This window comes from Pyrus communis, chromosome 13, assembly GCF_963583255.1.
Source record: "Pyrus communis chromosome 13, drPyrComm1.1, whole genome shotgun sequence".
Taxonomy (NCBI): Eukaryota; Viridiplantae; Streptophyta; class Magnoliopsida; order Rosales; family Rosaceae; genus Pyrus; species Pyrus communis.
Window position 1 is genome coordinate 20064859 of NC_084815.1, and position 14816 is coordinate 20079674.

The following is a 14816-nucleotide window of genomic DNA, read 5'->3' on the forward strand; positions in this document are numbered from 1 at the left end:
CATATGATCTTAATGATCTTAAAGAGAATGAAAAGAAAGAAATATATCCAACAGAGCAGATCCTTATTATTTTGTTCACAGATTTTTATTTTTCTTCTTTTAACTTTACCAGACAAATTGAATGCTCCTTGCCCACAACCCATACGACCTGATGACCACAAACAATGTGATCACGACCAGTTTTTATGGTCACAGCTCCAGGTCCCTACCCTCATTCTATACAGCTCCACTCGACAATTTTCAATTTTCCCCTCAAAAAGGTACAACACGAAAAAAAAGCTACGCTCCGTCGAGCCGAAGATTTGGCTAATCAAATAAACAAAGCAAATGCATACATCTGAATCTGTCAACCCAAATTCAGATGTATGCATTTGTTTGAAGCTACACTATAAGCAAGATTACGAATCAAGTCAAGCTGACGAACAAATGTAAAATCAGAATTAGAATCATAAATATAGCGGTAGAATTTGTTTGAAGCTACGCTATAAGCAAGATTAGGATCCATGAAAAGGGGTCATCTCTTCTAAAATTCTATCACAAACAAGCATGGTTGCGATTAGGTAGTCTCATACTTCCCAAATTCTTTGAAATATCAAAGCTTTTTCCTCTGCAAGGCTGCTCGGCTTCAAGGGTTCCCTGATATGTCCTCGATTACACCCTTTCCATCCATAGCATCGAAGAAGAAGAAATTCTTGACAGGGTCTCCTTTCTCTGATATTGTCTTAATAACCTCCTGAGAAGTTAATTAACAAGATGTCAATATACGGTAACTAACACTTCCGCTATAATTTTTTATGTGAAAGAAAATGGATAGGCGGAGCACCTGCCCAAGAATCCCTCCAATGATGGGGCAAACTGGAGGAAACTCTCTTGTATCTGTCACCAATCTTTCCAGGAGCGCATTTGGAATATGAGACTCATTCACTGACTGTAATATTGTCACAAAAGCAAGCATAAGAAAATGCACAACAAACGAACAATAACAAATTCTGAGTACCCATACCTGTGCTTCACAGAGTTCTTTTTTCAACTTCAGAACAGCAGGAAGATCTGCAATTGATAACTCTCCAGGTTTACGTTGCTCGGCTTCTTCAAACCTTTCTATTACTGCAAGAAAGGTGAGGACAGTCTTGCTTAGTCTACTATAACTATAACAGGATGGTAACCTATTCACACGAGATTTATAATGGATTAAGGGTAAAAATCTTCTTAATGGGAAAATTCAATATCATTTAACAGTATCCAATTCATACAAGGTGTAGTAGAAGTAGAACAGCAGCATCAGAGTAAGACTAATAAGAAAGCAGTAAATACGATGCATCCTATGACTGAGGCATTCCAGTGGTATTAAAATGATATTTGTATCGCTCATCTCTCTACCATTACCATTTTCGTAATTGTAAATCTTTTTAAATGTAAGAATTTCACTTCTCATTTAGCAATAGCTTTGACACTTTCATGGAAGGACTCTCCATGGCTCCATCCCTCTTCCCTCAGTAAAAGCAGGAGTCTTCTCACCTTCCTCTTTTACCATATTGCTATATTTCTTTTACACAACTTCTATCAGAACAAGTAAAAAAATTAAATAACAATAATTAAACACACCTCGCATAGCAAAGTATAGCTTTGAGAATCTCCTGGGAAATGATTTCCAAGTTACTGAAATTGATTCCTGTAATGTAAGATCCATAAGATACTTGATGATTAGTACGCTAGAAATATTTATGATGAACACTACAACACAATTTGCATAAAAACAGATGGCAATCCTATATACATGTTGTATGAACAAGGGTTAATACCACCGACGAATATTAATCTTGTGGTCTTAATTAGCATGAGCATGATATGAAATCTAAAATAACATTATAAGAAAGAACAATGACCAACTAATCATACCTCAAAGCTTGGATACTGTAGTTCACATTCGATTGTTTCCTCGTTTTTTATCTGTCAAGAAAAAACGAGATAAATTTACTCGTTAGAGAATATACACTGACAATGCTATACTTCTCCAGGTGCATGTAATCTAAAATTTCATAGCCCTTGGAAGCTTTGTTGAAGTTATAGCAATATGCTATCAACTCACTCGACATAAAATGAACGATGAAACTGGGTAACTAAAAATAATGACATTAGTAAAGTCTGAGAAAGCAAATAAGATGATCACTTTCGAATATTTATGGTGTTGCAGATCAACAAATATTTCACCACAGGAGTCTCTACAATCAACAGTATAAAATGCTACACGCTTTGAAGACTTTCGGCATTTTTCATTGATCAATTTCTGCAATAGAAGAATTGAGATGGAAAATAAGAATATGAATTCATGAAAAATGGATGTTTCAAGAAGGTAAATGTTAAACATCAAGGGGATGGGCATGCGTAGTACTTTAGTTGTGAAGGAGCAACAGCTGACAACGACGACATCAAATTTGCTATAGAACTCTGCCCCAAAGCTTGCTAAATCACCTGTGAGATCAAGATGAAGTATATATTCTCAATTTCTCTTCTCGCTGCTTGGACGAGGTATTAGAAAGCATTATTTAACTAGCCTGTCTTCAGTGGCATAAAACGGCAAAGCCATGCACTCAAAAATGATGTTCAGCTACACTAGCATTCACTTGATAGCGACAATAACGATACAATTATATTGGAAATTGAAGGCATCAGAGGGCAGACCTTTTTCTACAGAAACACGAACCATCGGATTGAAATCTTTCAGAGAATCACGGCAAAGTTCAGTCAAAGTTTTCCCAGCATACACATTTTCATCAGAAGGTATCAGAAAGTTGGCAGACAGCGCGTCTTCTGTCACTACTCGATCATCCACCAGTGTCAAACTACCAACTCCGGCTAGTACAATGTTCTTACAAAACTACCCAAAAAAAAGGTCACAAAAAATATTAACATGAATGCAACTTAATATTCTAAAACATTCTATCACCACCCCAAAAACAAAATCATATATGAAGGTGTTGAATTTACCTCTGCAACAGTTCCAGTAATTCCACAGACTAATACATGAGCTTTGCTAAGTCTTAAAAAAAATAAAAATAAAAACAAAAACAAAATGAATAAAAAAAAAAGGCAAAAAATAGCTCAAAATTCCAAATATTTCTTTAATTAATTCATAACAATTGTTCATGAAATATTTTAAAATTGCTTACCTTCTTTGGGCACCAGCACCCCAAACCCTTATCTGGCGATCGTAAAGAGCAGTCTCCTGCTCAGTCAACTCCTCGCCGTCCATTCCCAACCGCAACCTGAAATTTTGGAAAATTAAAATTAATTTCACATTTCTAACTCAAAAAAGTTGAGAGGTACACTGAATAACTCTAAAAATTCAGTTACTTGCAAAATTATTAGTAGGTGGGAGGTGAGAGAAACCCTAGAAAAGCTGAGAATTTGAATTGCTGAGAAAACTGACAGACAGTGACGACGAGGGGCTTCCGAATTGGAATTTCAGTGTTTTTCTTTTTATTTTTTACCCAACTTGTATTGGGCCTTTTTTTGGGTTGGCATGAATTACTCATTAGATTTGGTTGGTACAAACCGTTGTCTGAGGCCCACGAATTGGAGAGAATTGTCATGTCATCGGGTGTATAAGTGTGTTTGTATCTCTCATCACGTATCTATGTAACTTTGCACAGATTCTTAGCAAATGCAAATGACGATAACACAGAAATATATGTTTAACCTACAATGCTAATAATTGCGCATACGTTATAATTTGAGTGGATTCGTAACAAATCACGTTATTCTATTACCTAATGTGCAACATAAGATGCGGATGACATGCCTATTAAACATGGGAATTAGTAGAAACTCCCTTGAAAAAATATGATTCGTCTTTGCTTCCTCCACAGTGCACAATAGCTGATTTGGTCCAGCTCCTGCAGCAAAATTACCGTTGGGGTAAATCAAATTGAAACCTGCTGTGAATTTGTGAATATACAGTACTCGTTTGCTTCCTCCAAAATGCATGACAGTGCTTTTAGTCCCACTCCTGCAGTAAATTGTTCAGGTAAAAAGCAGATTAATCAGATTCAAAACCATTGTGGATATGGTTGATTGTGACCATAGGTAAAGTGCAATTCCCAACTAGCCTTCTTCGGACCCAGAAGTGATGGATAATCCTAATTCGCCACCAGGTGTGCCCTTTTTTCTAAAAAGAAAACCGCTACGAATAGTTATAGTCGTGATCGCAGTAAATCAAAACTCAAAAAAATTTGACCCTGTTGGGGAAAACTACTGAATGAATGTTACCTGCATGTTGGTTAAAAACTTGCTTTGGGTTTCTTGTCATGGCGAGTGCCCTAATATATAGCTACCTTGATCGTCCAAGCACAAAATCCAGTGAACAATATGGAGAAATATGATCTCATATATTTATTGATAAGAATTTTTAAATGTGCATAGACCATGCATGTATGGAGGCAAAAATATGATCAGCCAATGTTTATAAGGAATTTTAACGAAAAGCTTCCGGTACTGTTTATTTTAACAAAAAATCACATTTTTACATTAAAAAGTCAATCCTGATACTATTCATTTTACCCTTTATTTGTCTTTATCCTTAAAACTTAAAGTTTTAAAATCATTTTCATTATATTTCTTATCTTTATATTAATTCAGGCATTATGCATTGAACTTTGAGTCCAAGAATCTGAATAGTTTGTGTACCTCCCAATATATTAAAGATTCAAGCTTTGTTCTCAATACCATCTTAAGTGACTGGTTTGAAATGTGTATTCGTCACATTCGCACACACATAACTGATTGTTTTACTTTTCTCATACAAACGAACGATATTATTTAGAAAAGAAAAGGAAAAACTTTGGGTACAGTAATAAACGCCCTGCGCTACTATAATTCCAAATTTCTTGCATGTACATCCATGGTTGTCAATTGTGATATCTTGCATAGTACAACGAGAAAAGTCATTGTCAAAGTAGGGTATAGAGACATGGGTATGAACGTGGCTCGGTCGTTGAACAGTCACTAATCATGATAATTGTAAAAGAACATTAACTAGGTTTAGAATATATGAAAAATAAGTGGACTTGGATCTTCTTCTGAGCCTAAGGAGAGGATTCTCCTGACCAAGGATCTTGGACTGTTGGATTATAATTATTATAACTTTAAATGAACCTTCTTGTCTGTAGCCGTTGGATGAAAATCCAACGATTCAAGATCTTTGGTCAAGAGGATCCTCTCCTTGGGCTCAGGAGAGGATCCAAGTCCAAGATAAGTGAAGAAAAACGATTGCAATTAAGAATAACATCCATTTTGATGGGCGTTGAAGTGTAATCAGAGTCATTTTTCGTGATTTATTACAAAATGATTGGAAGTTCACTTTTAAAAGGACTCAAGATAGGTAAAGAGTTCAAAAACATGCAAACAACAAGCATAGAAGGAAGTTGCCTGGTGATTCCTGACACGACTCAATAATCTAACACGACACAATACGAAATTAATAGGTATTCGGATCGACACGATAACGAATCGGGTCGTTATCGAGTAACCCGATAAGCACCTGTTAAGATAACAGATTAGTTCGGGTATATAGGTGAGTAACACGATACACGATAAGCAAATATTAATTTGATAATTTTATAACCCTAAAAAACTACTATAATAATTATATATGTTAATTTAACAATTTTATACCCCTAAAAACTATAATAATTATATATATATATATATATTATATTAAATATTAAAAATTGGTGACCATTGGATCAGCTTAAATATACATACCATTCAATTTCTTAAGTGTTATAAGTACAAAATAAATAAATTTAAATCTACTTAATAAATATATATATGTACACCATTGAACTTGATGGGATACGAATTCTACGAAACTAATTTCAACGATCCAACCGTCGAACTTGTTTGTATATGCTTCGAGATCGCATTAGCAAAAAATCGCAAAATACAAACATTAAGAAATCAAGTAACGGGACAAAAAATTTCGACGGTTATCAATGAAAAATCAGGATTTAATGGTTATTTTAATTATGATTTTGATGATTTTTTACAACTACACTCCTTGACCCTATATGAATACAATGAATGAACTCGATCTTTAATTTAAAATATTTACACTAGTGGACACCACAAAATCTTATGTTATACTTAATGAAAACATGAATAAACTCTTAAGTGTTAGTGAATCTATTGTTTTGATAAGATACGCATTCTACAAAGCTAGTTTCAACGATCTAACCGTCAAATATGTTTGTATATATTTCAAGATCGCATACGCCAAAAATTGCAAAAAACAAACATTCAAAGATCAAGTATCGAGACAAAACTTTTCAACGGTTATCAACGAAAAATCAAGATTTAACAGTTATTTTAACTCCGATTTTGATGATTTTTTACAGCTACACTCCTTGACCCTATATGAATACAATGAATGAATTTGATCTTCAATTTAAAATATTTACACTAGTGGATACCACAAAATCTTACATTATACTTGATGAAAGTATAAATAAACTGTAAGTATTAGTGAATCTATCGTTTTAATGAGATACGCATTCTACGAAACTAATTTCAACGATCCAACCGTCAAACTTGTTTGTATATACTTCAAGATCGCATACACTAAAAATCGCAAAAAACAAACATTCAGATATAAAGTAACGGGACAAAACTTTTCGACAATTATCAACGAAAAATCACGATTTAACGGTTATTTTAACTCCAATTTTGATGATTTTTTACAGCTACACTCCTTGACCCTTTATGAATACAATGAATGAATTCGATCTTCAATTTAAAATATTTACACTAGTATACCACAAAATCTTATGCCATAATGATCGATGAAAATTGAAGATTTTGTAAAAGGAATAACATGCAAGTTTTGAGTTCCATTGGTAAGGTTTAAACTTTTGAGAAAGGCTTCACAACCTTGAAAACAAAAACTCTTTCATTTTGCATATCCTTGCACATTTAATATTTTGTAATAGACTAGTAGTGTATGGATGTTTGTTTATTAGGCTCTTATTTTCGAGTGTAGATGTAGTACTTAAACGACAAATGTGTTTTAATGTTTTGAAGTAATATTTATGTGGCAATATGTGGTATGTGCAAATATAAGAAAAAATAAATATTTTTCTTTACAGGTCGTTGAGTAAAGTGACCCGACCTGTTAAGAACCCGTTAAGATAACAAATGTTACACGAAAACGACACAAACACGATAGACACGACCCATTTGCCAGGCCTAAAAGGAACATCCATAAGCAATATTATGGTCAGCATCATATTAAGCACGTGTTACCGAACACTTACTGGCTGACACAAAGCACAACCACTGCTCTTAACCTTCACCGACCACTATTCCTTGACACAAAACAAATGAATCTAGCCCAAAAAAACCAAGTGTCACCTAGAGATACAACTAATAAGAAAAAGTTGGACCCCAGGTCTTCCACGAATTTAGAACAAAGACATAGCAAATTGATCTAAGGGAGTTCGTCAGCTTATTTGATTTGCCGACCTTTATATAAAGGAAGAGGAGAAGCCTGGGAAAGTTAAGTACTTAAGGCTATCTCCAACCGATTGGGCCAAAGGGTCATAAGACTAAAAATAATCCGAAATAACACGAAAATCGTATCCAACCAAGGGTAAGACAAAGAGCTTGTGGGCCCCACTGGGCCAAAATTGTGCAATCGGACCAACCGGCTAGCCCGAACCAACCAGCCCCGGGCCGGCCCAAAATTCAAACCCCACAGCTACCTGGCGTCATGTTGACGCCAGGTGACCGTTGGAATTTTTTTTTTTTGGGACAAAATTTAAAAAAAAATTCTAATTTTTTTCCTATAACTACCTAAGCCATTAAACAACATTAAACAACACTAAACAACATTAAACAATATTAAATAGCATTAAACTTAAACAACACAATCTCCACCCTAGTACTGCTTGGGGGAGTTATTCACTTTAGCGATAAGTGTCACTTGAAATCTTATTCAAAAAATTATGGAGATTACATCTCGAAAAATTATTGAGGTAGTTTAATTTAAGTAACCATATTAATTCAATTAAAATAATAAATTATGTTTGGTTTATGGCCCTTTGGTCCCCTCCATTGGAGATGGTTTTTTATTATAGGACTCTGTTTGGCCTATGGTTCTTTGATCCCCTCGGTTGGAGAAATATACTAGCATTATTCATTAAAATATTAATTTCTTGGAGGGCTATAGGGCTAAAGGGACCCCTCTGACCCTCATTTGGTTGGAGATGGCCTAAGTTCCTGTAACATCCCTAAAACTACATAGCAACATTTCTCACTACTCCAGATATATTGACAAAGGCATCAAAGTGGTTAGGCCAGTACCACACCAAACTCTCTGATACTACTTGTGTTCAATTTTCAAGTGAAGAGAACGGAGCTCTAGTCCTCGATAAATACTAGTTCATAACCCTAAAACCCCTGGTATTAAGCCCTAAAATCACCGTAAACTTTTTAAAACCACCTTTGTTAACATTACCACATTTTTATGTTAACAATAGTAACTAAAATTATTTTTCTTTTCTTCTTCTAAAATCATAAACCTTTTGTTGCTTTAAACTAGTTTACCATAAAGTTTATATACAGTTTCAAAATGAGGCGACGTGACGCAAGTTTAGATGTTGAATCTTTAAAAGAGGGAGATTCTACAGTGTAATTGGTAGTTTATTCCCATCTTTATGTCTCTCATCACAATCCTATTTCGAAGATTTGCTCTAAAACAAAGGGTAAAAGCAACTCCACCCCAAGCACATAGGCTGGTCCAAAGTGAAAAAAATAGGCTGGCACCCCTTAAAAACCCTCCAGCCCAAGCCAGTCCATAGGCGGGCCCAAAAGATGTTGAGCTAGAGACCAGCCTACATGAATCTAGGTTAATGTCATAGCCACCTTAAATTTTTTTTTTTTTTTTTTCTTCAAGTCCTAGCAAAAGAGGCTATATCCACCAGAGCGAAGGTCGCAGAGAGAGGTCCGTCCGCCGGAGATGTTGGGCTCGATTATGATTGTTTGTCTGCAGCGGAAGTAGACGATGGGCTGTCGCGGTTGGTCTAACAGGACACCGCAGACAGTGTCGGAGGCGAAGATAACAGCAAGGGTAGAGCCGGAACCGAAGACATGAGCTGGTGGTGGTATAACGGCAAAGAGGATGGTGGCGGTGATGATGATGAAGGTGGCGGTGGTAAGGGAGAAGAAGAGTCATTTCGTCATAGAAAGGAGTAGGGATTGACGGCATGGGTGGTGGGTTGGCGTGCTTTGGTCTGCTTCATTGGAGATGCATTTGGTTTGCTTCAGAAATTAAAAATCCAATTATTATTTTATAATAAAAATTAATAATATTTTAATAAAATTGACTAGGCTATTTAGTTTTAAGGGTGGAGATGCATTTGGTCAATTAAACTGTTCATGAGGTCTATCAGTGTTCACTGAGTGGATTAAATGGGCTAGGTGCCAATGCATTTTTTAGAGGTGGACTTGCTCTAAGCAAGAAAGTTAGAAATTGAGTTGTCCACATCCGACATGAAATATGAGCATATTGGCGTAGTCGCCTTCACAAAATACATTTTGATGTTAAGAGTTTAGCATTCGATAGTTAGATGATGCACTTTGAGAGGTGATAACAAAATCTATATGAGAATTGGTGGTGGCATGGCAATGCCGTGGTGCCAACATATGAAAACTACATTTTAGGATTTCTTCTTCATGGTGGTGGAGGAGTTGAACGAAAAATGATTGAGTGGTGATACATGCACTAAATTCATGCAGACATTGTCACATCCCAACCCAGGCAGGACCACTTCCCGGGCTCGCTCCACCATCGTAGCACGATATTGTCTGCTTTGGGCCCCGATTACACCCTCACGGTTTTGTTTCTGGGAACTCACACGAGAACTTCCCGATGGGCCACCCATCCTAGGAGTGCTCTCGCGCGCTACTCGCTTAACTTCGGAGTTCTCATGGAACCCAAAGCTAGTGAGCTCCTTACCGCCTTGATTTCGGTCGGGGTGTGTCAGACATGGTCATTTTACACGATATGAATTTTTATTACAATTAGGGTTCTTTAGATATAGACCCTTATAACTCTTATTTTCCTAGAAAAAGAAAAACCCACCTAGTTATAAACATTCAAATAAAATCCAAATTTAAAAAAGACTCCCAACTAGAAAAGTAATTGACCTATTATTACAAAATATTTACAACTTGTACAATAATATTCAAAATAAATCAATAAATGTTCTTACTCACCGTAATTACAATGAACAAATAATTATTGTACATATTATTACACCTAACATATATATATATATACACGTTCAAATGTATATAGTACTGCCGTAAGCTCAATATATATATATATATATATATAGAGGAAAAATTAGTATCTCGTCCCTAGTTACTAATGTTCATTGATTGAAACCTTATTAGTTTTCAGATTTTGATCCAAGTTTCTAGCATTAATGTAATGATGAATTTCCATGGCAGTTACATAATTTTTAAAAAATATAAATTAATAATTGATTTAGGATTTGTTCAGATTTTAATACTCACACATTTATTAAACCCCTAACTAATTTCAATTCAAAACATTCCAAAATAAATAAATAAAATTAGAATAAGTTTGTACCCATTAGCTTTTTATAAAATGTTCTTCAATTTTTTAATCTTATATGCACCCATTCATGTAATTTTTTTCAAAATTTTTATCTTAAAATGTACCCATTCTCAAATATACCAATTTGTTATATGTAAAATGTACCCTTTTTTTATATATAAAATCTATTCAATTTTTCTCTAATTCATTTTTAAACTTATATGGGGACATTCTCTTCTTTTGATTTGAGAATTTATCCACGTCAAGTTTAATCGAAGAAATTTACTAATGTTATTAAATCTAATATCTATTACTGTTTTTTTGTGTGGTTTTGAAGAATGCATCCATGTTTTCAATAATTTTTTTGTTAATTTTGATGAATGTACCCATGTTCATATATATATATATATATATATATATACACACACACACACAATAGTATAATTAATATTTTTAATCCCACAAATTATGAGTTTTTATTTAAAATCTCATTAATATAAACAACTATAAATTTTAATTTTTAATTAAAAAAAATATAGTAACATACATATAAATAAATTATCACATTAATTTCAGGGACTTCGATCAAAAATTGAAAACCAACAAGGCTTTAGTAAAAAAAAATATTGATAATTAGGTACCACATCCAAAGTCTTACATATATGTTCAAACATATTATACTAATTAATCTACCTATATGTAAATTTATGATGAGCAAATAACCTTCATTATGTAGGTTTTTTATTTTGTATGTATCATCATATGTATTGGGCACATTATATTATTATATGTACAAATAATTAATAGGTAAACTAGTATTAAATAAAATAATAATATTTTTATGCAGGTAAATTATTTTACATATATTGTGTTTGCTTTATTATGTAGATAAATTATTTTGCATATATTGTGGGTAAATTATTTTGCGTATATTGGGTTTGCTTTATTATGTAGGTAAATTATTTTGCACGTTGGGTTTTATGTGGAAAAGATTAAGTTTCAAAGACTAAAGTCATATTTTCAGTTACAATTATTAATTAAATTCCAACTTGATTATTTTTTTTTGGTGAAAAATGAGACCAACTAGTGGCTTCGTCACGATAGTCTACTCTTCAGGGGGTTGGAAAGATTCACATAAAGATTTCAACCTTCCTTGACCACCATCATGCGATTTACCAGCGCTAGGAATCAAACCCAGGACGTGCTGTGTGAAGTATGACCTGAAATTCATATTATTTTTGCCAACGTTTTGGTGCACAAATTTAATGTATCTATCATTATTAAAAAAGATTTACTTCTGTTCCTCAATACGTCATCGTGGCACCCCAAATTAACATAATCAATATGATTTAACTTTTTTATTAGTACGAGATGTTACGATTGCATATTAAATAAATCTCTCTCAGGTGATGACTTACATGAAACGGTTCTCTGTTACGTGATATCCCGATGTAATAACACAATATTACGTTACATGTGTTAATATATTATTGAATCTGAACAGTACAATAGCCCGTCAGTTGTATTTCTCATTAGGTGAGGCGACACTTGGCAAGTAATTAGAGTTTGGTCCCATGGACAGTCGCAATACAGCTGCCCACACTGACAATGTTGGTTGTTGCAGATTTAAAGAACCCCTGTCCCGCAGCTGTAGCATGACGTTTGGGTAAATCTCTGGCATATGACGTTTGGGTAAATCTGTAGCATGACGTTTTGGTAATCTGTAGCATGACGTTTTGGTAATCTGTAGCATGACGTTTTTGCCCCTTCAATAATCTACACATGTCAACTCTTTTGGATTAATTACTAAATTATCAACTTCTAATTAGTCTTTCTCTAAATTAATAAATTAAAAAAAAAAGTTACTTAGTATTTAATAGTTTAGTAATATTCTTTTTTATTGGTAAATAAATTCTTTATATTTTAATGTAATAAATGACAATTTTGAAACTAATTTATTTCTTTAATCTTTAAAGTAGATATATCGTTATATACAAAAATAAAAATAAACATTCTGTTTTTATCTGTTTATATTGTTTACAATTAAAGTTCCTCACAAAAACAAATATGAAGTTTGTCTTTAAGTTCAAATTAGCTATGATTTTCAAGCTCTCAATTTATTTGGATAGTAAATATGATTTTTTTTCAATCATCTTGAGTAGCTTAGAATATATGGTAAATTATATTTTTTTCTCTTTAGGTTTGTATTTAATTGTAATGTCATACAACATATTTAAAACATTTCTATCTCATATATTTACTTATTATTTCATTTCAATGTCATATATCTGTCACAGTTTCCGTCAGCTCCTCCATTATATGTCTTCATGCCGTCGTGGACCTCACTTCAGACCCCAATTACACTTACCCGATGAACTGCTAGGACAGACTTTCCCGCAACAAAAAAGTGAAATGTTGCACTAAACTTCATGACGGCCACATAGGCATATAACAACTTAAGAAAAATGTGACAGATGTATGACATTAAAATGAAAATAAACATTAGTATGTGATTGAATTGTTTAAAAGATATTGTATGAGGTTACAGTGAAACGCAAATCTAAGGGAAAATGTGATTACCCTAAAACATAATTTATGAAGAAAAACATAATAATGTAATTGATTAATAAAAGGCTAGTTAACGATATTATGGTAAATTGTCATAGTTTATGATGAATAATCTTTAATTTTTTTTTTTTAACAAATGATATTATCTACACTAAAGATGAGGGGGATGTGCTTAGCCTCACAATGGACTAACAATAATGTGGTTCAAATTCGCCTTTAGCAAGAATTGAACCTAAAACCTCTCACTTACAAATTAAGAGGAATGCCACTTGACATTAGTACTAAGTGGCTTCTTTTTTTTTTTTTAACAAACTATATTTGCACTAAAAGGGAGTGTGTGAATTTAACATCATGATGAACTAGTAATATACGGTTCAAATTCGCAAATAAAGTCTTTCATTTAAATATACAGTGCAAAATATCATTTATAATAAAGAAAATAAACATAATTCAGAAAAAAAAAAAAAAAAAAAAGCAAGTATTTAATACAGAAATATTTTGGGCCATGAAAATTAAAGTTAGAAGTGAAGCTTATGGAGTCTGACAGCGCCTATATCCCATTCAATGGGCCTTCAAAGATGCACAGTTGATTACATGAAGTCTCACGCGCTCGGCTAGCTATCCCTCCAAAGTCCAAACGCCAAAAATTCTAGCTTCTTGGTTGTCACATTTACAGCGCGACCACAACTATCGCAATGTTTGAAATTTCAAAGGCAAACAACTAGTAATTGGAACATACCAACAAAAACTTGTTATTTTTGTATTACATTGTACCGTCTCTTTCGTAGAGAAGAGTTTTGGGCATGGCAATGTGGCCAGATAATACTCAAATACATTAAGACATGTTTTTCTGAAGAGCGTTAATTATTCAACTAGTATTAGTATCAGGTGACAATGCATCTATTAAAGAGTGATGCACAATATGGTACAAAAATGTGATCTCTTTAATTACTAACAGTAATATAGATTAGCCTAAGTGACCATAATGAGTGAGAAAATACATTTATGATTGTGCTAAAATCAGCTGATTTTGATTTTTCATCTAGAGTCTATTTCTCTATCAATGAAATATAGTTTGAAATTCATTAAATTAGTGAAATTCTTCATTGTCAAAAGGTTGGTGCTATCCACATACTCCGCTTTACCTCCCACATATTCTTTTAAGTTTTGGCTGTTAAATTGGATGAATTAAAAAATATAAAAAAAACATAAATTAACAAGGAGCATGTAAAAAATAAAAATGGGTGCGTCTATATTACCACCATGTCAAAATTGTCAATTTGAATGCAACAATCCCAATTATTTGTAGTGAAATGATATCATTGACATGGCACATTCAAATAGTCAAAGAGAATTTGAATAATAGACCTTTGGCTAATTGACTCCTTGACCTAAAATTGATGTAAAATAGTAATGTAGTTAATCAAATTCCATTGGAAATGTGATTCATGTTGAAAATGCTAGTCAGTTAATGAATGCCTACAATGATATTAAAAATCTTGGTAGATTTTTTCAATACCCACATAAATTGGATTTGTAACATTGGCAGATGAATGAAAACATTGACAGTGTTGATATGTGGACTTGGAAATGAAGGAGATCATTTTCAAAAGGTGTGTTGTAAATTTTC

At 33.5% G+C, this 14816-nt stretch overlaps 1 protein-coding gene across 3 annotated transcripts; it reads right to left on the bottom strand.

Annotated features, from left to right (window-relative positions):
* Positions 1-416: 416 nt before the first annotated feature.
* On the bottom strand, positions 417-3468 carry LOC137713245 (SUMO-activating enzyme subunit 1B-1-like). Of its 3 annotated transcripts, none has more exons than XM_068452530.1 (11): positions 3355-3468; positions 3171-3266; positions 2989-3040; positions 2683-2878; positions 2393-2472; positions 2171-2287; positions 1900-1950; positions 1606-1672; positions 1004-1107; positions 824-928; positions 417-733 (listed from the first exon to the last, which is right to left on the bottom strand). In XM_068452530.1, exons 2-11 carry the CDS (start codon positions 3251-3253, stop codon positions 626-628), a joined length of 963 nt encoding a protein of 320 aa, XP_068308631.1. In that variant the 5' UTR covers positions 3254-3266; positions 3355-3468; the 3' UTR covers positions 417-625. The 3 variants fall into 3 exon arrangements, with proteins under 3 accessions (XP_068308631.1, XP_068308630.1, XP_068308632.1); XM_068452529.1 differs by having other exon boundaries at positions 3391-3451; XM_068452531.1 differs by having other exon boundaries at positions 3359-3447.
* Positions 3469-14816: the final 11348 nt, after the last annotated feature.